The 21,799-nt window shown below is 45.9% G+C and overlaps 2 protein-coding genes across 8 annotated transcripts; both read right to left on the bottom strand.

The window, feature by feature from the left end:
* Positions 1 to 193: 193 nt before the first annotated feature.
* On the bottom strand, positions 194 to 7,392 carry LOC129328697 (zinc finger protein 436-like). Of its 4 annotated transcripts, none has more exons than XM_054977930.1 (4): positions 7,320 to 7,392; positions 4,142 to 4,957; positions 3,321 to 3,441; positions 194 to 1,770 (listed from the first exon to the last, which is right to left on the bottom strand). In XM_054977930.1, exons 2-4 carry the CDS (start codon positions 4,877 to 4,879, stop codon positions 545 to 547), a joined length of 2,085 nt encoding a protein of 694 aa, XP_054833905.1. In that variant the 5' UTR covers positions 4,880 to 4,957; positions 7,320 to 7,392; the 3' UTR covers positions 194 to 544. The 4 variants fall into 4 exon arrangements, with proteins under 4 accessions (XP_054833905.1, XP_054833908.1, XP_054833906.1 ...); XM_054977933.1 differs by having other exon boundaries at positions 4,238 to 4,957; XM_054977931.1 differs by having other exon boundaries at positions 4,142 to 4,907.
* Positions 7,393 to 11,716: 4,324 nt separating this feature from the next.
* Positions 11,717 to 20,350, bottom strand: LOC129328732 (zinc finger protein 501-like). Of its 4 annotated transcripts, none has more exons than XM_054977996.1 (5): positions 20,277 to 20,350; positions 18,602 to 19,388; positions 15,739 to 15,859; positions 14,672 to 15,091; positions 11,717 to 14,501 (listed from the first exon to the last, which is right to left on the bottom strand). In XM_054977996.1, exons 2-5 carry the CDS (start codon positions 18,794 to 18,796, stop codon positions 13,705 to 13,707), a joined length of 1,533 nt encoding a protein of 510 aa, XP_054833971.1. In that variant the 5' UTR covers positions 18,797 to 19,388; positions 20,277 to 20,350; the 3' UTR covers positions 11,717 to 13,704. The 4 variants fall into 4 exon arrangements, with proteins under 4 accessions (XP_054833971.1, XP_054833972.1, XP_054833970.1 ...); XM_054977997.1 differs by having other exon boundaries at positions 20,289 to 20,345; XM_054977995.1 differs by lacking the exon at positions 20,277 to 20,350 and adding an exon at positions 20,083 to 20,233.
* Between the last annotated feature and the right edge of the window lie 1,449 nt (positions 20,351 to 21,799).

The following is a 21,799-nucleotide window of genomic DNA, read 5'->3' as shown; positions in this document are numbered from 1 at the left end:
GCCTTTTATTTATATAGACAATACATGGATTTAATTTATCTATTTATTTTGCATTCTTTCTGATTTTCATGGTCCTAGTTGTATAAAATTGTCTGTGGATATGTCATGCTATTTGATTGCATTGTCTGGCCCTTTGTAACCTGCTTTAAGTGCCAGTGAGACAAGTGGGCTATACATACAGCAAAGAAATGAATAAATTTTTCTGTTGAGGTTTATTGAATCAGAGATGCTCATTCTACACTCGGAGAATTTTTACAGCTTCTTATGTGTGGGTTCTTTGATGGTTAGGGGCAGCTGAGCTATTATTTCCACTCTCAATGTTTACATGGCTTTTCTCTGGAATGAGTTATTTGGTGCTTCAGAAGATTTAACAGAAAAATCTCTTGTCACAAACTGAGCAGCAACAGAATTTTCGGTGTGTGGATTCCTTAACGCCGCTGAAGATCTGACATCTCCCCATACCTCATTCTGCATTCTGAGGTGGTTTTTCCCTTCTGTGGATCCTCTGATGCCACTGAAGGTGGGATGGGGCACTGAAGCCATTTCAACACTCCGAAGGTTTCTCCTCCATGTGAATTCTCTGATGTTTCCTGAGGGATGATATCCAGTTAAACTTCTTCCCACACTCTGAGCATTGATACAGTTTCTCCCCGGTGTGGGTTGTCCGATGCACGGTGAGGCTTATGCAGTGGCTAAAGCTCTTTCCGCACTCGGAGCACTCAAAAGGTTTCTCCCCTGTGTGGATCCGCTGATGCTGTTGAAGGAGGAATGGGGAACCAAATCTCTTTCCACATTCTGAGCACTCGTAAGGTTTCTGCACTGTGTGGATGCTTTGATGTTGTTGCAAGTGTGATGTGCGACTAAAACTACTTCCACACTCTGAGCATTTGTAAGGTCTCTCCCCTGTGTGTGCTCTTTGATGCACAATGAGGCTTAAGCGGTGGCGGAAAGCCTTCCCACACTCTGCGCATCGATATGGTTTCTCTCCTGTGTGGATCTTTTCGTGTCGTTGAAGGAGGGAACTGAAACCAAATCTCTGTCCACATTCCGAACACTCGTAAGGTTTCTCTCCTGTGTGGATTCTCTGATGCTGGCGCAGGGATGATGTTCGAGTAAACTTCTTACCGCACTCTGAGCACTGATATGGTTTCTCCCCGGTGTGGAGTGTCTGATGCTGCTGAAGGTGTGATGCCCACCTAAACCTCTTTCCGCACTCAGCACATTTAAAAGGTCTCTCTTCTGAGGGTGTTCTTTGATGCACACTAAGGCTTATGTGGTCATAGGAGCTCTTCTCAACCTCTGAGGGCTGATATGGTTTCTCCCTTGTGGGGATTATCTGATGCTTTTCTTGGTGTAATCCACCCTTGTAGCTGTTTTCACACTCTGGAAATTTTTTTGGTTCTTCCCTTTGGTGAATTCTTTGATGCCAAGTAAGAGCCGTCCTCCAACTGAAACTATCTCCACACACTGAGCAGTTATACGGTTTCTCTATTGCATGAATCTGTTGATTTTCCCCTGTGAGGATTCTCAGGTGAGCACTGAGGCCCCCATTCCTCCTTGTTTCAGCTGTCTTTTCTTCTTGGGTTGGGATTTTCTGAAATTCCCCATCTTGGCAAGGAATGGGTTTATCATTCTTCTCAACTGTGCAGTTTCCATCCTGCCTCTTTGGTCCTTCTTGATTCCCAAAGTTTCCTTTCAAGTCTTCATCCTTGACTTTCTCCAATGATAACACTTGAAATCTTCTGTCATTTTCATTCTCCTGCACATCACCTGATCAAACAAAGGCAAGGAGATCCAGTTACCCCACCTACAAGAAGCCAAGTCCCAAATTGCTCCCTCCTAACTGATCTGTATTTTGTTTCCTTTGGCAGAGTATGTTTCCTGCCTCAGGTGTGTGACTGGTCACACCTTTTACCTAGCCAGGCCCTACCATGGAGTAAGCTGTACATTTGCTCTCTCCAGTTGTCACTGGACTTGTTTTGTTATCCAACCAACAGCCTACACTGGCCCACAATCGCACAGGGAATCAATGGCCTTCCCTCCTGTCTAGGCACAAGGAACTCTGGGACTGGTAGTTCATGAGAGGGAGCCTATCACAGTGAGAAGTCCAACCTCTGCCTCTCAACCACATGATCACACACTCTCTGCTTTAAAGAACAGCTTGTGGGTGGCTGTGAGTTGGAGAGAAAAGATGGAAACTCTTACAAAATGTCTGTACTGTATACAAGTTCATTTCTAACCATATTTTAAAGTGCTTCTTTTGATCAAGAGCTGGGCCTTCCCTGTTGTAGCCCCGAAGTGACAGAATGAACATCCCCTGCAAAGTTCAAATTACTCTTAAGAGTTTTCCACTGTTGCTTTAAATTTTTTGTTAAACTTCATTTATACCCCGCCTTTCTCCCCAGTGGGGATCCAAAGCAACTTACATCATTCTTCTCCATTTCCCCCCTCACAACAACGCTGTGAAGTGGGTTAGGCTCAGGATGTGTGATGGGCCCAAGGGCACCCAGCAAGCTTCCATGACAGTTCAGGGAATCAAACCTGGTTTCCCTAGATCCTAGTCTGCCCCTCTAGCCACCACACCTTGCTGGATTTTATGTAGTTTTAAATTGTTCCTTTATACACCTTGTGTTTTTTATTAAAAGACAAGATGGGGACTCGTAAAAATCACAGGGGAGGAAAATCCTGTCTCCTGTTGGTCCCTACCTTATCTCTCTTTTCAGGTTTCCTCCCTGCCTTTCCTCTCTGACCCCCACCCATTTCTTTCTCTCCCTACCCACCAAGCTTTTCTCTACCACCACTTCAGTTCCCCGTCTCTTTTCCACTAGATTATTCTCCCTCCATCCCTATTTTTCACCCATATTTTCATTTTCCTCTCTCTTCCAGGCTTCCCCCCTTTCTCCATACATACACTCATTTTCCTCTCTCTCAAATTTTCTAAGGCTCTTCACCCTCTCCCTGTTTTCCATACTCCATGTTAAAAGGCAGAATTACAATGAATGCCAGATGCAGGGTGGGGAGCAGGAAGTAAAACTTAGCCGGAAGGACTGGTCTTCAAGCCCAGCTTGAATGTGGGACTGCATGGGCCTCGGATCTCATCCAGAAGGGCTTTTCTGAACACCTTAATTTTGAGAGTGTCTTTTCAGAGGCGATCTTTCCACTCTGAGCCCTTTTCCCAGAACATAAAACAGCTGGACAACCTGAGGGCAGAGCAGCCCCAGAAGGAAGAGAAGGAGCCACAGCTGAGCTTAGCCCCAGAGGGATCTCCCAACTTGAGCTTCCCACATCTCAGGTCCCAGGAAGCCTCCCTCCCTCCTTACCCAGCAGGCTGGCCTCTCCGTCCTCCTCTTCCTTGACGTCCATCAAGAGCTGCCTGTGCTCGCTCCCAGACAGATCTCGGCCTGCTTCGGAGACACTCCCAGATACTTCCTCCAAGGGCATCTGCAATAGCAGAGACGGACCCTTTCAGGGCATAGCTTTGGGGGAGAGAGGACAGACAGGAGAGTACTGCTCCTGTCTTGAACTAGTCAGGGAGAAATCAGAGTGGGTCTTTCTTAATGATGAACATATACGCTTTTGACGGGTTGTAAAACAAAAGAAAGAAAAAGCAACTAGAAATCAGTGTGGTCCAAAAAATGGGTGAACAACGAGAGATATGGCAGATCCTGTCAGAGATGCTGCAATCTAACCATCTCTTAAATTAATTGCTGTCCGGTTTTCCAAACTTCATCCAACATTTAAACACAAATGCAGCCACAAAAATTGGGGGATGTTCTGCTTTAGGGAAAGGTGGTCCCCATCCAGTGCCAAGCATCCTCCTTGGGACTGGGGTGGGGATATAGTGGGAGAAGATTCCATGCTGCCTTAGCAGTGCCATTGTTGCGCAAGAGAGAGAGAAACCAGGATTTCTATCTTAAAAATAACTGCAATCCAAACAAAGAGAAGACCTGCCATTTGAGAAGAAGAGTGACTTCCTCCAATCCATCCTCCCAGGTAGAAAGATACTAATTCCTGCCAAATCTTAACTGCCAAACAGACCACATTATCAGACCCTGGCATTCCCCGTCACCTCAGGAGGGTGGAGAGAAATTCAGCCCCAGACCCTCCCCTACCCAGGATGCACACAGCAGAAGGGCCTCACCTGCATTTCCTGCCTCACAGCCTCTCGATGCCTTAACAGGAACTCCTCAGCCAAAACTACTGCCTGGGAGCAGCTCTCAGGGCTCCTTTCCCTCACCTGGCTCTGGATCTCTGGGGGCAGGATGGTTAGCAGCTGCTCCAGGATCAAGAGCTCCAGGATTTGCTCCTTGCTGTGATTCTCCACTCTCAGCCATCCATGGCAGGTTTCCCGGAGTCGGATGTAAGCCTCCCGTGGCCCCTCAGCCTCCTGGTATCTGAAAAACCTAAATGCTTCACGCTGCTTCTCCCGGCTCAGTGCATCCTCTCGCAAGATGGCTGCCTTCACCTTCCCATAATCTTCTCTGTCTCTGATATCCAGATTCTTAAAGGCCTTCTCAGCTTCTCCGCTGAGTGATGGCAGGAGTCGGGTCACCCACTCTTCCTGGGGCCACAGACAGGCTCCAGCAACTTGTTCAAAGGAGGCCAGGAAGGCCTTGGCATCCTCCCAGGGCGAAGGTTTCCCTGGTAAATGTGGGTTTCCCCACCCAGAGTGAGGGTTTTCCAGTGTCCCGAGGAACTCCTGCCACTGGATTTCCCACTGCGCAAGAGAAAGGGAACCCTCTGCTGCTTGATGATACACTGGATCTCCTGGTCTCCTTCGAAGGAATCCTCCGATACTCCCAGCCTTCAGGACATGAGGAGATTTTAGTATCCTTTCTGGTGCCTCCCCTTTGGTGTTACCTTCCTCTTCCATTTTCATTCTGGGTGATCACTCAGTAATGTTTTTCCTATAGAAAATTGTGGAAACAAATCAGAGTGTTCTAGATTGGGCTTCTCCCTGGAGGAGAGAGACAGAAACAAGAAAGAGAGAAAATGGTGGCATTGTGTTCTCTGTTTGGGTTCCTACTGATCATATCCATATATTACAGGTAAAGCTACATCTGTATGGTTTTGTATAAATAATTCCTTATTAACTGCATACATTTAAATTCTTATTAAAACGTTCAGCATTTGTTTTAAGGGATGGAATCAGAAGTTTTCCACCTGGTCTGTCCTGTATGAACACACTGCTCTTCTGATAAGTAGCAAAACAGGTGTATCAGCAAGTGTGCGGATTCCCTACAGGGACTTGCCTGAAGCCGAGTCAGACCTTTGGGCCACCAACCCTTCCTCTGTCTGCTCTAATGGGCAGTGCTTCTCCAGTATCTCTTCCGAACTGTGTTGCTTGGGTTGGCTTTGTGGGCGGGCAGGGGGATGCCTGGGATTGAACTGGGGATCTCTGGCATGCAAGGCACGTCTTCAACCATAGTGCTATGGCCCAGCCTCACTTCCACCCCACATTTTTTCCCTCATCCCAATCATCCTTTTATGCCCCACCTATAGAGATCAGCAATGAGGAAAGTACCACATCGTGTCAGGAGTTCTTTGATCATTCAAGAGAGAAGATCATTGGAGATTTAAGATTTTTTTCAAAGGCTGCCATCAGAATTTCAACACAAAAGTTTGCCAAAATGTTCCCATCCCTCTTTCGATGGATTCACATGAAGATGCCTATCAAGGCAGGCAGATTACAGAGCTATTGCCAGCAGGCAAGATTTCCAGGCCGCTAGGGGACTTGAATCTTGCTGTTCTACTGCAGATTGTCACAGCCACCCACTTGAAACTGAAGCTTTCATGAAGCTCATACCCTACCATGAAAGCTCATACCCTACCACAAATTTTGTTAGTCTTACAGGTTCTACTGGAGTCTTCTGAATTTAAGGGGGCTCCCAAACATGGAGTGGATTTTGTGCTTTCTCTGTTTCTAGTGCAACAGCTGATAAAAGTGCGGCAGCAACAGGGCTTCCACGTGGCCGTTTCCCTCACAGTTTCCCTGACTCTGCCTCCCAGAGGTGACCACCCCCAGACCACCAGGGCTTTTATTAAATTTTTTTAAAAAATGGCATTACAATATCATTATATAAATATACCACTGCTGTAGCTATATGTGTAGTAGGTTCTATACATTCTCAGCTTTCATTTTTTTAAAAGTAAGTCTCTAGCACATTCCCTCATGGAGATATAAGGAAAAAGGCATACCTTCACAAGGGAAGGAACTTTAAAAAAAAATGAAAGATGAGATTTCCGAGAACCTGCAACTCCTAAATTACAATATTCTAGAGCAGAGTTTTAACATTAGAAATCTCCCTGTGGTAGTGGGGAGGATACGACTGCTGTAGGGACAGGGTTAGGCCCAACTGCTGCCCTGTGAGCTGGAAAATTCAAATTTCCCCGCCCACACAGCAGCCATCCAGCCTTTACTGGTCTATTCCTCAAAACTTTATAGTCTTTTATTATAATCTTTTAGTAGCCCTTGTAGGCAAAACTCTCGTTTTAGTGGTAGTTTTTAAAAAGAAAGATTTCATGTGTTTTCCTTTTAAGCCCAGGAAAGTCACTTCTCTAAACCCCCCCCGAGTGAAAGGCCTAGTTGTAGTTCATGAGTGGGGATGGCAAAGCAGTCTGTTCATGCTCAGAAGCAAGAGCCAAAAGAAGATTTTGGAAGTGGGATGCGGGCCATGAAGGACCCATGGGAACCCCATGCTATGTAACAGCACCCGCCTTCCTGGGATTCCTTCGTCTCACTCTAACAACTGTCCGATAGTTGGGCATCTCTTCCTGCTCCAGAGAAATCCCATTTACCACGGCAAGGAAAAGGATTCACTTTGCTTTTAGGCCTCCACAGGAATTCAGTTAAATGGAGAGAGAGGGGACGGGCATTCTCGTCACTCTCAGGTGGGAGGGGGATCTCCACGGCCATGGGGCCAGCTGTATTCCCTCTTCTACAGTACTTCTCCGCCAATACCAGATTCTGCAGCTAAACTCACATGGCCTTTCCACTGTGGTTGCCAAATGATCAGGAGAAACTCCATCCTACCTGGCTTCTGTGCGATTAGCATAAGTTTCATTTGCAGAGGAGGGGCAGGGAATCCTTTTCTGGCCTGGAGGGGAACCTGATCCCCACCTGCTCCTTGCTGTAAATTCAGGGGCAATTCAATGGGTTGGATCCAGAGACTGCAACCCTCTTTAGGAGCAGAGAAAGGGCCAGCCTGACTTTCTTCCTGGCTCTGGTCTGTACGTGGGACCCAAGGAGCCCCCCTAAAAGTGCTGCCCAGCCTGGGGGAGCTGTGCCCTCTCCTCACCACTTCCCTACCGCTCTTTACCCTTCCAGGCATTCCCCAGTCTGGCTTCTGCAGCCTCAGTCCTCCAGCTCTCCAGCAAGCACACCGGGAATCCTCAAGAAGTTGGAGGACTTCGGTATTTCCTTCCTTCCTTTGCATCGTCTCTCTAGGAAGCACATCTGTCTGCTTCTTAACCCTTTACTAGCTCTTGTGGGAAAGGGGAGGAACTCTTATCTTAATCACTGTTTTGAAAATTAAGGAAAAAATGAGATGTGCCTTTTAAACTTCATCCTGGCCAAGAAAACCTGCACTTTAATCCCAGAGGTGTAAAGTCTGGCTGTGGTGCTTAGTGGGAATAGCAAGCCACTCTGTTTATGATCAGAGGCTTCATTAGTCAATACAAAAAAAAAATTAAAGCACTGGAAAATTTCCCACCTGACATCTCTGCTCTCAAACTTCTGGAATTGAGCAGTACAAGGGTAAGTGTGTTTCCATGGGTTCAGAAAGGCTTGACTCTGCTTAGCCTTTAGTTTTAAGTGGGTAGCTATGTTGATCTGCAGAAGAATGGCAGGATTAGATTCCAGTGGCACTGTAGAGACGGAGAAGGTTTTCAGGGTGTAAACTTTGGAGAGTCAGACCCCGCCCCCATTCAAACACCAGACATGTCTAAAGAAGGGAGCTCTGACTCTTGAACGCTTCCGCCCGTAAAATCTTGTCAGGTTTGCTTTGTGATTCTTCCAGCTCCAGGGTAAACCATACCTGAAGGAGGGAGAGGACCCTGGAGAGAGATCCTGAGCAATGCCTCAGGGAGACTCACATTCTAAGCCTGAACAGAGACTCTGGCAGAGATACTCTTAAGACTCTTGTAGACTCCCAGATATTTCAGAATCCAAAGTATAAAGGATGAGATGGAGCCCTTGGCACATATCAAGCAGGGGTGCCACGGCCCCACTTCCAAGACCAATCAGCCAGATAGGACTGGAATAATCAAAGAATGATGCCACAATTATCATATTTGCTAATCGCTGAGGTTACCATTGTCTATGGTACTAGAGGAGAGTCAACAGGGACACTCTCCACCCCCTTTCCCTTTCCCAGAGCAGATCTACCGCCCATGAAACAATTGCCATTCCCCAAACCTGCCTGAAACACAGGCTGGTAAGGAACTCACGTCCAGATGTTTAAACCTAGGGGTTGAAGCCAGTTGTCTATTTATAAGAGCCCTCTCCCAACCTTGTAAATGGGAGGTTTCTACTCTTCTCCTACAAAAAAGAAGTTTGACTATGGTATCCTCACAACAATCAAAATGATGATTCTTGGCACACACCCAGTCCAAGAAGTCCCATTTACCAATAAAGTACTGAGATTTCCACATCTATCAAACATATTTCTTCCAAGAAGCCCCGCCCACCCCAAGATTTAATCCTTACAACAATCCTTCAAGATAGGTTAGTCGGAAAAGCTGATTGGCTGAAGGTCATCCAATAACCTTCCAGGCCCAGTTGATTTTGAACCTAGATCTACCCAATCATAACCCAACAGTCTGGCTCTTGAACCAGTGGGTTGCGTTCAGTTTCCAGGGATCAATTGCAGCAAAAGGTGCCAGTCTCAAGTTGGAGAACTTAATGAGAATTAAACTGTACATGCCTAATGGGAATAATATTAATATTGAGGGTGTTTTCAAGTTCTGGAAAACAGAAGAAGAAAGAAGTTAAATTAAAACGGTCTCTGTAATGAAATGTAATGAAATTTGACTTGATTCTGTTTCCGGGTATAATGTACCCAGAAACAGGTATGTATAATGTATACATTTTAAAAATGCATTCTTAGATTTTTACAGGGTTATGTTTATACGTTTCTAAAAACTAATTTACCTGATAAGTCAAATGAATTATTACAACCAATTAGAAAGTACGTTCTATATAAATATATGATTTGTAATACAAATTTAAAAGGTTTATATTTTACAATTGTATGTTTTATATGTTTGTTGACAAAATTTTTTTTAAATGAGGTGTGATCAAACTTTAATGCTAATCGCTGTTTCTGGTCACAAAATAGATTTTTGGCTCACAATACGTCACAGCTTAGAGGGAACATTGAGGGGCAGGGAATTTGAGGGGAGGGGGAATCCTGTTCTCCCTGCTTTTTAATGTTCGATTTATGTCCATTCATTCGTTTGCTTAGGAAATGACCCGTTTGTTCAGCACAGAGTGGAATGGCATTGCTGATGCTTGATAGCATATATAACATTGGAAGAACAAGTGACTGAATCTGAGAAAGTATAGCTGGGCCGATTCCAGACGGCCCTCTGCAATCCAAAACATTGCGCGTTGTTGCGCGGAAAACGCGAAATATCGCGTTTTCTCGCGCGAGTTTTGCGCGAGGTCACGCAAAACTCGCGCGAGAAAACACGATATTTCGCGTTTTCCGCGTGATGACGCGCGACAACGCGCAACGTTTTGGATTGCAGAGGGCCGTCTGGAATCGGCCATGGTGTTGTTAGGTCCAGCAGTTGTGTTGATGGAATTAATATGATAGAGTTGGCATCATAGTTTATTGCAGGCCCTGGTCCCAGAGAGTCTCTCTACACAGGACATCTGACTCGACTTCTTCAGGTGTTGTGAGACGCAATGTTACCTGGGAAGCGTAGTTTTGAAAGACAGCCAGTGGAGATTGCTCCAGAGGGAGATTTCTCTCACAGCTCTCTGCTATTTCTGGCATGCTGGTTTGTCTTCCCTTCTGGAGCTTTTACCCTGCTGCCCTCACTGCTGAGCCTTAGCAGGGCAATATCTTGGGAGATGTCAAAGCTGGCGGAGATTCCAGAGGAGACAGATTCTCTTGTAGCCCTCTGCTGCCTCCCCTTCTGCAGAGGGGAAAGGAGGGGGGATGGAAAGGAGGAGAGAGGGAGTGGCTGGCTAGACAAGAGGAGTTAATCACAATGCAGTGGGCTAGCAAGGGCCAGGAGAGAGGGGGAAGAGGGTGGAACACCAAAACCAGAATAAAGAGTATGCACAGGAAAACAGCCTACCACAAAGAGGATTTTTTTAAAAAGTCAGGGTATAAGCACTCCCAAGAAAGCTGCATACTAGCCAGAGTGACTACTTAGGGTGGCAAATCTGGTGCAGACAGTCACAACCCACCCCCCACTGCAGTATGGGAACTGATGCTGTGAAACTGACCCGTGCAGACTCAGCTAGTGAGCTGTATGTGACCAACAGTGGTGTTCTATCATTGTTTCATTTGTGCCTATCTTGTAGCAGATCAACCCTTGGTATCATTCTGGCTGTCTTGATCTGTTGCCTTACTACAACAGGTATGTACTGTAATTCCAAAAATGTCTGCTGTAGATCCTGTAGGTGAGAAATTCTGTTGGAGGGATTAGAACAGAAGCTTGGCTGTAAATGATGGATTTGGTGTGTTTAGGATGGTGACTGGAGGCATGTAGATATGTTTGCTGATCAGTAATTTTCTGGTATAACATCGTTGTTTCCATCATGTATTTGTATGGTGGAATCTGGAAGATGTACTTCCTGTGTGGATTGATTCATGGTCAGGTTGATGAAAGTATGGAAATAGCTAAAGGCTAACTTCTGCTGTAATCAAGCTGCACTGAACATCATATCTTTATATCCCAACTCCCTTCTTTGCTTCACCTCCTCCACCTCCTGAATTAGATATAAAGGTTCTGGATCTGCTTGTATCTGAAGAAGGGACCATTGAATCTCAAACTCTTATACACTGAAAATGTTGTTGGTCTCTAACATATCACTGGGCTCAAGTCCTGCTTTCCCACCCCTTCTTTGTCACTCTTACCCACTCTCCCCCTCCCATCCCTTTTGCCATTCCCGCCCCCTTACCCACTAGCCACTTATCTCTGAGTGGCTGGGGGGACTCCCCCCTGGGCAACCACCTGACTGCTTCTTCACTGGCTGAATAGCACCAAGGGCAGAGGCAACTCCTTGGCTGCCCTCAGCTTCAGCTTCTGCAGCTACAACATGGAGAAAGCTGCACCTGGCATTGGCAGCATTCACGGAGGGCCTTGTGGCTTTGTTAGTGGCTGGAAGAAGGCTGCCCAGAGGAGGTGGCAGCTGCTAAGGGGCTGCATGGGTTTGCATTGCCTCTTCTCATCTCCCAACATCATGATGCCCGAGGGAAGAAGCCTACGGAAGGCTATGTTGTCTCTCCCGGTGTTGTCTGCACATGCACAGATCACACTTTTGTTTGGGGGAATTTAAACCTCCCCAATGTGATTTGCAGAACCTTTCAGATTTTTCTGCAAGGCAGGGGAGTCGCCCCCCCCCCGCCCCCTGGCTGCAGAAGCATCTGGTTTGTAGCCGTGGTCCTGATTCTCGGATTTAGGCATCTGCATGCAGGGAGTGTTTATCTATCAGATATATGGGTTTAAAAGACATGCAACACACTTTCACTGGAATAACCTTTTAGATGCTTAATTAAATCCAACTAATTAAAATGCCAAAAAGCACAGAGAGGAAAACACACATTCTGAAGTATCTTATAAAATATTAATCTCTTCACTAACTTCTTACCCTTCCTAAGCTGAGTTTTGTTTTCTCAAATTGATAAAGAAACCCCCAATTAAGGATTCGCTTGGAGGAAAAAAGGGGTCCTTCCCCTTTAACAGAGGCTTAACAGGATGTTATTTACCTCTAAGTCACAAAAAGTTTCAACAGCCCTTTTCCACCCATTGAGCCTCTATGAAAACGCAGGATATTTTTTTGACTCCGGATGGTAGAAACCCTACCTTAGAGACAAATTATATGGGGAGGAGCACGTGACGGGAGTTGCAATGTTTGCCAGGAAGCTGAGTTTTAAAAGAGACGGGAAGGCTTTGTCACTCCTCTCTATGGAGCTCAGAGGGTTTGTTAATTTCCTCTTTGCCTCCCTAAGGCTCTGTCAGTTTCACCTCCTCTTCTAGGAGGCCAAGAGGAAATACACAAACCTTCTATCTTCCTGGCTCTGTAGGGAGGGGAAATTGACAAAGCCTTCCAATCTAACTCAGCTTCCCAGCTCACATTGCGATGTGCGACTCCCTTCACGTGCTCCTCCTCGTGGAATTCGTCTCTTAGATACCTTTCCAAACTAAATGAGGGGGATGAAAAGAGAATTGTCTCAGCCTGCTCCAGAAAGGTACAGTCTCCATGGAGGAATTCAAGGGGCCTGTGAGGAGTCAGAAGTGAGGAAATCCTGGCCCTTCCATAAATCACTGGGTGAGAATGCTTGTCCCCTCCCCCAATGCTTAGACTAGCTCATTTCTGGCTGACGGAGCCCAAGGGGGTTCAGAGCAGCAGCAGATTTTTCTTCTCTATCCGGATGTTCTCTAGGAGAATATGGGGGTGGGGCCAACTGGTATTGGGGAGGTCGTGACCCACAATATTCGCTTGCCAACTCCAAAGATACCTGCCCATTTCCACAATACTGTATCTTGTTAGGGCCTTTGAACTTACTGAACTTGAACTTGTTACCCCTTTGAGTTCTTGAGGGGGGGGGAGAAACTACAAGCTTTCCTTTCGACCCAAGTTAACCCCACTGCCAGAACTCTTTGGACTTCAAGTGGTGAGACCCTGAAAAGCTCACAGCAGGCTGGACTAGGGGGGTGGGTTAGAGCTAGGAGATGTCTCTTTAGAACTCTTTGTCACATAAAATGTTGTTTGTAAGTTATGGAAGCCCTTTGTTCACGCTACATTTATATCATTAATAGAGAGGCTTAGATATCTGCTATCCTCTACTATTTCTTCACAAGATTCGTAAAATAGGAATGTTTTTGCCAGTTTTGCAGATATCAGAAAAATGTTTCCTTAAGCAAAGAGTTTTACAGAGAAAAGCAGTCACTAAAAAAGCCCTTCTTTGCGTAATTACTTTCCGAGCCTTTGATGCCTGGGCAACAGCCTCATCAAAACCAACTATAGTGTGATGGTTCAAGAGGAAAATTTCACTCTTGGGTAGGTTCTCTGACGAAAACGAAGGTCTGGTCTCTGCCTCAAGCTCTTGCCACATACTGAGCATTTACGAGATTTCTCCCCTGTGGTTTCCTTGACGGTTAAAGAGGGCAGAGCGGGCCTTGAAGCTCCTTCCACCATCAAGAACACGGTTGCTTTCTTCCCTTTGAGATCTGACTGAGGCTTCAATCACGGGTAAAGCTCTTTCCACAATCTCAGCATTTATACCATTTCTTCCATTTCATTTTTTGTTTGTTTCTACGGTTAGGGTATGGTATCTGTGCAGATGAAATTTTTTCCCAAGAGTTTATATAGTTTTAACCCTGTGTGGAGTCTGTTGGTTTTTTAAAAGGTATGAAATACGAGATAAGCTCTTATCACAGCTAAGTAGCAATGTGGTTTTTCCTCATGTCAATTCTTTGATGGAATTGAAGGTTAGATTTCCGAATGAATCTCTTTCACACTGATCATTCAAAAGATTTCTCCCCACTGTGCATTTTTAGATGTTGTTGAAGATGGTGACTCTGACGGAATTTCTTTCCACACTCTATGCATTCGAAACGTTTCTCCCCTGTGTGAAGTCCCTGATGTCGTTGAAGACAGAAAGTCCTACTGAATCTCTTTTCACACAGTAAACATTCAAAAGGTTTCTCTCCTGTGTGGGTTCTTAGATGCTGTTGAAGATGACAACCCTGTCTGAATTTCTTTCCACACTCCAAGCATTCAAAAGGTTTCTCTCCTGTGTGGGTTCTTTGATGTCGTCGAAGATCATCACTCCAACTAAAGCACTTTCCACACTCTGAGCATTCAAACGGTTTCTCCTTCGTGTGAGTTCTTTGGTGTACAAAAAGCTGTGATCTGAGTCTGAAGTTCTTTCCACAATCTGAGCATTCAAATGGTTTTCCTCGTGTATGGTTTCTTTGGTGCGCAAGGAGCACTGATCTGAGTCTAAAGCTCTTTCCACACTCCAAGCATTTATGGGTCTTCTTTCCATTGTGCTTTCGCAAATGAATATTATATTGAGTTTGATCTGAGAAGTTCATTCCACACTTTGAGCACTTGTAAGTTTCCTCCAGGATGTGAATTCCTGCACAGACCTCCCCTCCTTGGCAAGGAATGGGCTCATCCTTCTTGACCATATGGCTTCGTTTCTTGTTCTTTGGTCTACTTTGATTCGTGAAGTTTCCTTTGAACTCTTGGTTCTTGGCTTTATCTGATGACAGCTGATGCAGTTCCTCTTCCTCCTCATTCTCCTGACCATCCCCTGCAGGAATAAAGAGAGAGATCTCATTAGCATTCAAATGTTCTCAGCACTCAGTCAGAACATTTCAATGGCTGCTCCCTGCTGTATAGTAATGGATGCTTTAAAAGTACACTAAAGCCTGCTACAGCAGAGAAGCTTAGTTTGTGCTCTGACCATTTATAACTCCTCACCAGAGTTAATTCTTTGATGTGAAGTAAGGGCCATTTTCCAAGTGAAGCTCTTTCCACCCTCCAAGCAGTTATATGGTTTCTCTCCTAAGGGAATTTGTTCCCGGGAAACAACGTTCGTTTTCTGAACAAAGATTTTTCCCAAAGCTGCAATTTTGTTTTTCATTTCCCTGGAGCGGATACTCTGGTTAGCACAGAAGCCTTCGTTCCTTCTTTTTTTGGTTGATTTTTCCACTTGGACTGGGATTTCACAGAATCTCCGTTCTTTATAAGTAATGCATTTATCCCTAATCTTCTTTGCATGACTTCCCTCCTGCCTCTGAGGTCTATCTTGATCTCTGAAGTTTCCTTTGGCCTCTGAATTCTTGTTTTTTTCGGGTGGGAGCCCCTGGAATTCTCTTGCCATCTCCTCTATATCTCCTGCTGGAATAAGTGAGAGGTCCAATTAGCACCCATATAAGAAGCCAAGCCACATATAAGGCTCTCCTAATTAGTGTACATTTCCTTTGTCAGAATTTCTTTCCTCCAAAACTGAGCAGCTGGTTGAACTTCTTTCCCCCCACATTGAGCAGCTGGTTGTACATTTTTCCTCCAGTAGTGCAGTCTGTATATTCTGCCTGTCTCACCCTCCCCAGAACTCACTATATTTACTTAAAGGGAAAAGGGGCTAAAGATTCGTCCCCCCACCCTTAACATTTGACTTGCTGTACAGGTCTTTTGATTTTCTGCTATTGATTAAATAGAAGTTATGATAATATCCCATCCTGTGATGGTCCAGAGATTTTTCCTTCTAGTTACGATGAGGGCTGTGAGGTACTCATCTTCAGCTTCCCAAAAATACAAGTTTGCTGGGGCGGGGGGGGTGGGGAGGCAGGGGAAGCCTGGAGGCATCTAGCTGACCCTAAGGGAAGGGTTGGTGGGTCTTTGGTTCTTAAGTTACCAGTTCTTTTCCCTGGAATATCCAGTATCTATATGGCAGCCCTGAAAGAGCCACAGCTGAGCTCAGCTCCAGAAAGAGCTTCCGAACTTCCCAGATCTCAGGTCCTAGAAGGCCCCCCTTCCTCCATTACCCAGCAGGCTGGCCTCTCCGTTCTCCTCTTCCATGATGCCCACTGACAGCTGCCTCTGCTCAATCTCCGGTGAACCCTGGCCTGTCTCGGAGACGCTCCTGGGCATTTCCTCCAAAGGCTCCTGCAGTGGTAGAGAGGGACCCTTTCAGGGCACAGTGACAAAGATGGGAGGGAGGCAGAGGGGAGGGTTCTGTCCCTCACCCTGACCTTACAAGAGTCATTGCTCTGTAATAGGAAGGAATCAGAACAGAGTTTCCTGAAGGAATAAAGAAAATTTTGAGCACAACATTTAAAATCAAAAACAATCGGACCCAGCCTGGTTCCCTTGCAGGCAACCCAAGAGGAAAAGGGGTTTAGCACGACAATCTATTCAGTTTTCAGCTGTCTTCCATCTTGATTCCTGAACACATTCACAAGACGTTTTAATAAAACCAAAAAACAATTACGTTTAATGAAAATAAAGGAAAAGACTGCAGATGCTACCGAGGCCTTTTCTGCACGGGCAACTTACTCCTCGCTTTTTGACTGTTCGCTCTTCAGCTGCTCCACACCTGATCTCAGCAACGTGAAGGGGTGGTGGGCTTTGCTACCTGTGTCATGCCTGATACAGGTCAGGTAAAGGGGGGCAGGCATTGCCACCTGCTCCACTCCTGATCCCAGCCGGGTGAAGGGAATACGGGCATTGCCTTCTGCTCTGCACCTGATTACGGCTGGGTGAAGATGAGGTGGGCATTGCCGCCTGCTCAGTGCCTTATTCCAGTAGGTAGAAGGGGGCAGGCATTGCCACCTGCTCCACTTCTTATTCCAGCTAGATGAAGGGAATAAGGGAATTGCCTCCTGCTCTGTGCCTGATCCCACCCAGGTGAAGGCGCTGGATGGGCAATGGCACCTGCTCCTCTCTTGATCCCGAACAGAAAGCAAAACTAGGGACTACCCCGGTGCAAGCACAAGCAAAATTACAGACAAAACCAGGGCTGTGAAGTGAAAACTCAATGAATACACATTAAGAACACTCAAATTATCAAAAATATAGTTGTAAGAATCCAAATAGTGAAGTAATCAAGATGTGAGTATTACAACCACCATCCCAGTAAATACATCACAAAAGTGCTCACTGACACAAAACAGTAAAGGGGGGGATGCACGCAGGCACCTCCTAAGAATTATACAACCTAAAGACAGCAACATTCAATTACAAATATACAAGGGTGCACACTGGCACTACCATTCAATTAGGCAGCCATGGAACGGTTTACAAGGGATACTGTCCACAGCAAAAACATGTAAAGGGCAAAAATGTCCAATAACTTCAAGCTGCAGTTGAAGAGAAGAGGCTGTGAAGAGCTGAAGGGGTCCAACACCAAGTCAGCAAATTCAGCCACCTCATCAGCCACAGGACGGGATTTGCCAGCATAGGTAGTATTAGCCCGTTTCGTGAATGGATCACTTCTTCAGCAGGCACATGTAGTCTTATTGCAAATAAATAATTTTACAATTACTACGTAAACATAGTAAACGATATTATTGCCATAAGCCCAAAGCCCAAAGCGCCTTACTCACTAGATCCCTGTGGAACAGTTTCACATACTCTCTCAGTGAAGCCGCCAATTAGTCACAGACGCTGTAAGTTCCCTATCAGCCAAACAGAATATTTATGTGTAGTACTTAAAGGGGCCGTGACCTCCTCAGTGTTGAAACTACTGAAGGCGTATGTTATTCCAAGAGTTAATGGGGAAAAGAAAGGGGGGGGGAAGAAGCAAATTAGCCAGCAGGGAAGTCATTGGGAGCATAGTTTTATAAATAACACATTAGGTCCAGTGAATTATTAAGTCCAAATGGAGATAGTGTGTTAAGCTTATGAATCCACCGTGATTCTAATTGTAGTCGTCTCTGGTGTGCGTTACTAGAGTTATCACCATCTAACGCCTCCAGAACTGTGACCTGAAATTCTCTTTGACCCCCATGCTTCTGCCAGAAATGTTCAACTAGTGGAGCCTCCATGGTTTAGTGTTTAATTCTTGATAGATGTTCCTGAATCCGCACCTTTAAGGGGCGGATGGTGCTTCCCACATACAGCAAACGGCAGCTATGTAGTAATTGTAAAATTATTTATTTGCAATAAGACTACATGTGCCTGCTGAAGAAGTGATCCATTCACGAAACGGGCTAATACTACCTATGCTGGCAAGTCCCGTCCTGTGGCTGATGAGGTGGCTGAATTTGCTGACTTGGCGTTGGACCCCTTCAGCTCTTCACAGCCTCTTCACTTCAATTGCAGCTTGATGTTATTGGACATTTTCGCCCTTTAAATGTTTTTGCTGTGGACGGTATCCCTTGTAAACCGTTCCATGGCTGCCTAATTGAATGTTAGTGCCAGTGTGCACCCTTGTATATTTGTAATTGAATGTTGCTGTCTTTAGGTTGTATAATTCTTAGGAGGTGCCTGCGTGCACCCCCCCCTTTACTGTTTTGTGTCAGTGAGCACTTTTGTGACGTATTTACTGGGATGGTGGTTGTAATGCTCACATCTTGATTACTTCAGTATTTGGATTATTATAACTATATTTTGATCATTTGAGTGTTCTTAATGTGTACTCATTGAGTTTTCATTTCACAGCCCTGGTTTTGTGTGTAATTTTGCTTGCCTCTCTTGATCCCAGCTGGGTGAAGTGGGCGGGCATTGCCATCTGCTCTGCTTCTGATCCCAGCTAGGAGAAGGGGGATGGGCATTGGCACCTGCTCTGCTCCTAATACCAGCTAGGCTAAGGCAGGAGATCTTCAGAACTCTTATGGCCCAAACCTGCAGATGGTGCTTCAGACACCTCCTGAAAACACACAGCCTCCACAGAACAAAAGCCCTCACCTGCCTCTCAGCCTCTTGCTGCCTTAAGAGCAACTCTTCAGCCAGGTCCACTGCCTGGGAGCAGCTCTCAGGGTTGCTTTCCTTCACTCTGCTCTGGATCTCCGGGGGCAGGACAGTCAGCAGCTGCTCCAGGATCAAGAGCTCCAAGATCTGCTCCTTGCTGTGATTCTCCACTCTCAGCCACCCACGGCACATTTCCTGGAGTCGAGTGTAAGCCCCCCGTGGGCCCTCGGCCTCCTGGTATCTGAAAAACCTGAATGCTTCACGCTGCTTCTCTCGGCTCAGGGTGTCCTCTCACAAGATGGCTGCCTTCACTTTCCCATAATCCTCTCTGTCTCTGACATCCACACTGTTAAAGGCTTGCTCGGTTTTTCCACTGAGGGCTGGCAGGAGATGGGTCACCCACTCTTCTCTGGGCCACTGACAGGCTTCAGCCACTTGCTCGAAGGAGGCAAGAAAGCCCTTGGCATCCTCCCAGGGTGAAGGTTTCCCTGGCAAATGTGGGCTTCCCCATCCAGAGTGCGGGTTCTCCACTGTCCTGAGGAACTCCTGCCACAGGGCTTCCCATTGCGCAAGGGAGACGAAACCCTCCCCTGCTTGCTGATGTATCGGATCACCTTGTCTCCTTCGAAGGAATTCCTCAATATTCCCAGCCTGGAGGATGTGAGGGGCTTTTGCTGTCCCCTCTGGTGCCTTCTCTGCTGTGGTGTCTGGCCCCTCCATTTTCTTACAGAGGTGATCACTCAGGTGTGTTTTTCCTACAGAAAACTGTGGGTTGGGCTTCTCCCTGGAAGAGAGAAAAACAGGAACCCAAGAAAATGGATAAAAGTGATTTTGTGTCCTGTGTTTTGGTTTCTTCTGGTCATATAGTTAAGTTAGAGTTGAAGTACATCAGTAGAATTTTATACACATAATTCTTTATTAAATCAGGCTGTGACACGTTTGATTTGCCTAGGGAAATCAGTTTCTAAGCACCTATACTTTGAATTGAATCTGGAAACTAAGCAGTATCCAAAGGAGTTACTGCAAGACAGGAGTAATATTCACAACATGTCAGCTTTTTCCAGGAAAAAAGTGTCCGTCCAGGAAAACAGAGAGTCAAATCCCTCTCCCTCACAACATACGCATTCCAGACCGGGCAAAAATTGCATATGCAGATAGGGTTACCAGCTGGGGAACAGAATAATACCTTGGTTTTAAGCTTCTACGGGGCTCAGTTAAATGCAGCTTCAGAGAAGACAGACACCCTCCTCACTCTCAGGTGCAGGAGGGTCTCCATGGGGCCAGTGCTATTTCTCCCCGTCCCTGCAAAGCCCACTTTAGCCATATGTCATGCTGGCCCCTTATGCCTTTTAACTAGCGGTATGGAGTAACCAGGAGAAACCTTAGCCTGCCCTGCCCCCGTGTCTTTAGCAGAGGTGTCATCTGCAGAGATCAGAAAAGGAATCTCTTCCTGGCCTGCAGGGAAACCTGATCCCCACCTGGCTCCTTACTGCAGATCCATTCTCAGGGGACAGATCCAGAGTTGACAACCCTCCTTGGGACTGGAGGAGTCCGCGTGAGTTGCTCCTTCCTGGTGTTGCTCAGCATGTGGGGCCTGGAGAGACCCCCTTGCAGGGCAGCCCACCCTGAGAGAACTTCTCCCTCCCTCCCTCCCTGTCTTTCTGCTCTTTACCCTTCCAGGTACCCCTTCAAGTCTAGCTTCAGCCTCAATCCTCCAGCTGTTCCGCTAGCAAAGATGGATCCCCGAAAGGAGGAAGTCGAAAGAGTTCAGTATTTCTCTCCTCCCTCTGCAACCTCTCTAGAAAATGCAGCTTGGTCACTTTAACCCTCTCCAATCCTTGAAGGCAAAGAGGGCGAAAAGTCCTTATTGTAATAGACGTCTTAATACTATTTTAGAAACGTGTCTTTCTTTTAGGCCCTACCAGGAAAGTCCGCTGGTATAATCCCAGAGCTGAAAGGACGAGTCCTGCTTACTCATCACTGGTGAGGGCATAACACCCTGCTTATGCTCAGAGGTCAGAAGGAAATGAGGCTTCCCAAAAAGGGACATATTGCCCTGTTGCAGATTGCAAAGCAATAGAAAAACTACTCCCCCAATTTGCTATTATAGTGATTAAATGACAGATTTTTTGGCTTTTTCTTCTGATTGGAAATATTTCTTCCTAATTATCAGCTAAATTTCTATCTGACCCTTGCCCAAGGCAGGAGATATGGCTCAGTGCTTCTCCATTTAACTTTGCAACAGTCCTACAGGGTAGAATCACTGGCCAAAGGTCACAAAGGAGCTTTCATGAGTGGAGATTTGAACCAGGGCTTCCTCAGTTATGGTTGCCATCCTCCAGGTGGTAGCTGGAGATCTCCTGGAATTACAACTTATCTCCAGCCAACAGACATCAGTTCCCCTGGTGAAAATAGTTGCTTTGGAGGGTGGACTCTATGGTATGATACCCTGCTGAGTTCCCTCCCCTCCCTAAACCCCACCCTCTCCAGGATCCACCCGCCCAAAATCTCCAGGGAGCGTGCAAGCCTACAGATCCATGATATGACATGCGTTTTAACAAATCTGTTATGAATTTGGGCAAAGTGGGTTCAGTTGAGTTGCGGGTGTTTCTAATCTTTGAGACAAAACTGAAAAAAGCCACACACGCTTATGCTTGCATAATCTCTTGCTCATGTAAATGAATTCTTAAAAAATCAAAGTCAAGTTGTATGGAACTAAAAGAACTATTTGAATTGCTCTGTTAAAGAATGTAATTTCCCCCTCCCCTATCAGTTGAAACACACAAATATGAAACAGAGATTTTAGAAGACCCCCGATAAAGATTCAATCTCCATTAAAAAAGATATTTATATTCCACTTTCCCGCCGCCCCCCCAGTAGGAGTCCAAAGTGGATTATAACATTGTTCTCCACTTCTCCATTTTACCTTCACAAGAACCCTGCGAGGTAGGTTAGGCTGAGAGACAGAGAAATTGAAGGAGGGAAAATGTCCCCCCCCCCCTTCAAAAAAAGAGGAACAAAGCAGTAGACTAAAATAATGGCCTTAACTGTTTTGGAGGCATTATTTTAAAAACTAGTTTTTCCCGAACTATATGAGATTCACACTTGTCAACTGACCAACTGAAAAATGATCTCTTAAATTGAACCTTCATGTGTGAAAACGGGAGGATGAAGCTTTTCCTGTCATGGAGATGA

This window comes from Eublepharis macularius, chromosome 4, assembly GCF_028583425.1.
Source record: "Eublepharis macularius isolate TG4126 chromosome 4, MPM_Emac_v1.0, whole genome shotgun sequence".
NCBI lineage: Eukaryota > Metazoa > Chordata > Lepidosauria > Squamata > Eublepharidae > Eublepharis > Eublepharis macularius.
The sequence above is the reverse complement of the archived record's forward strand: the minus strand, read 5'-3'. Positions and strand labels throughout refer to the sequence as shown.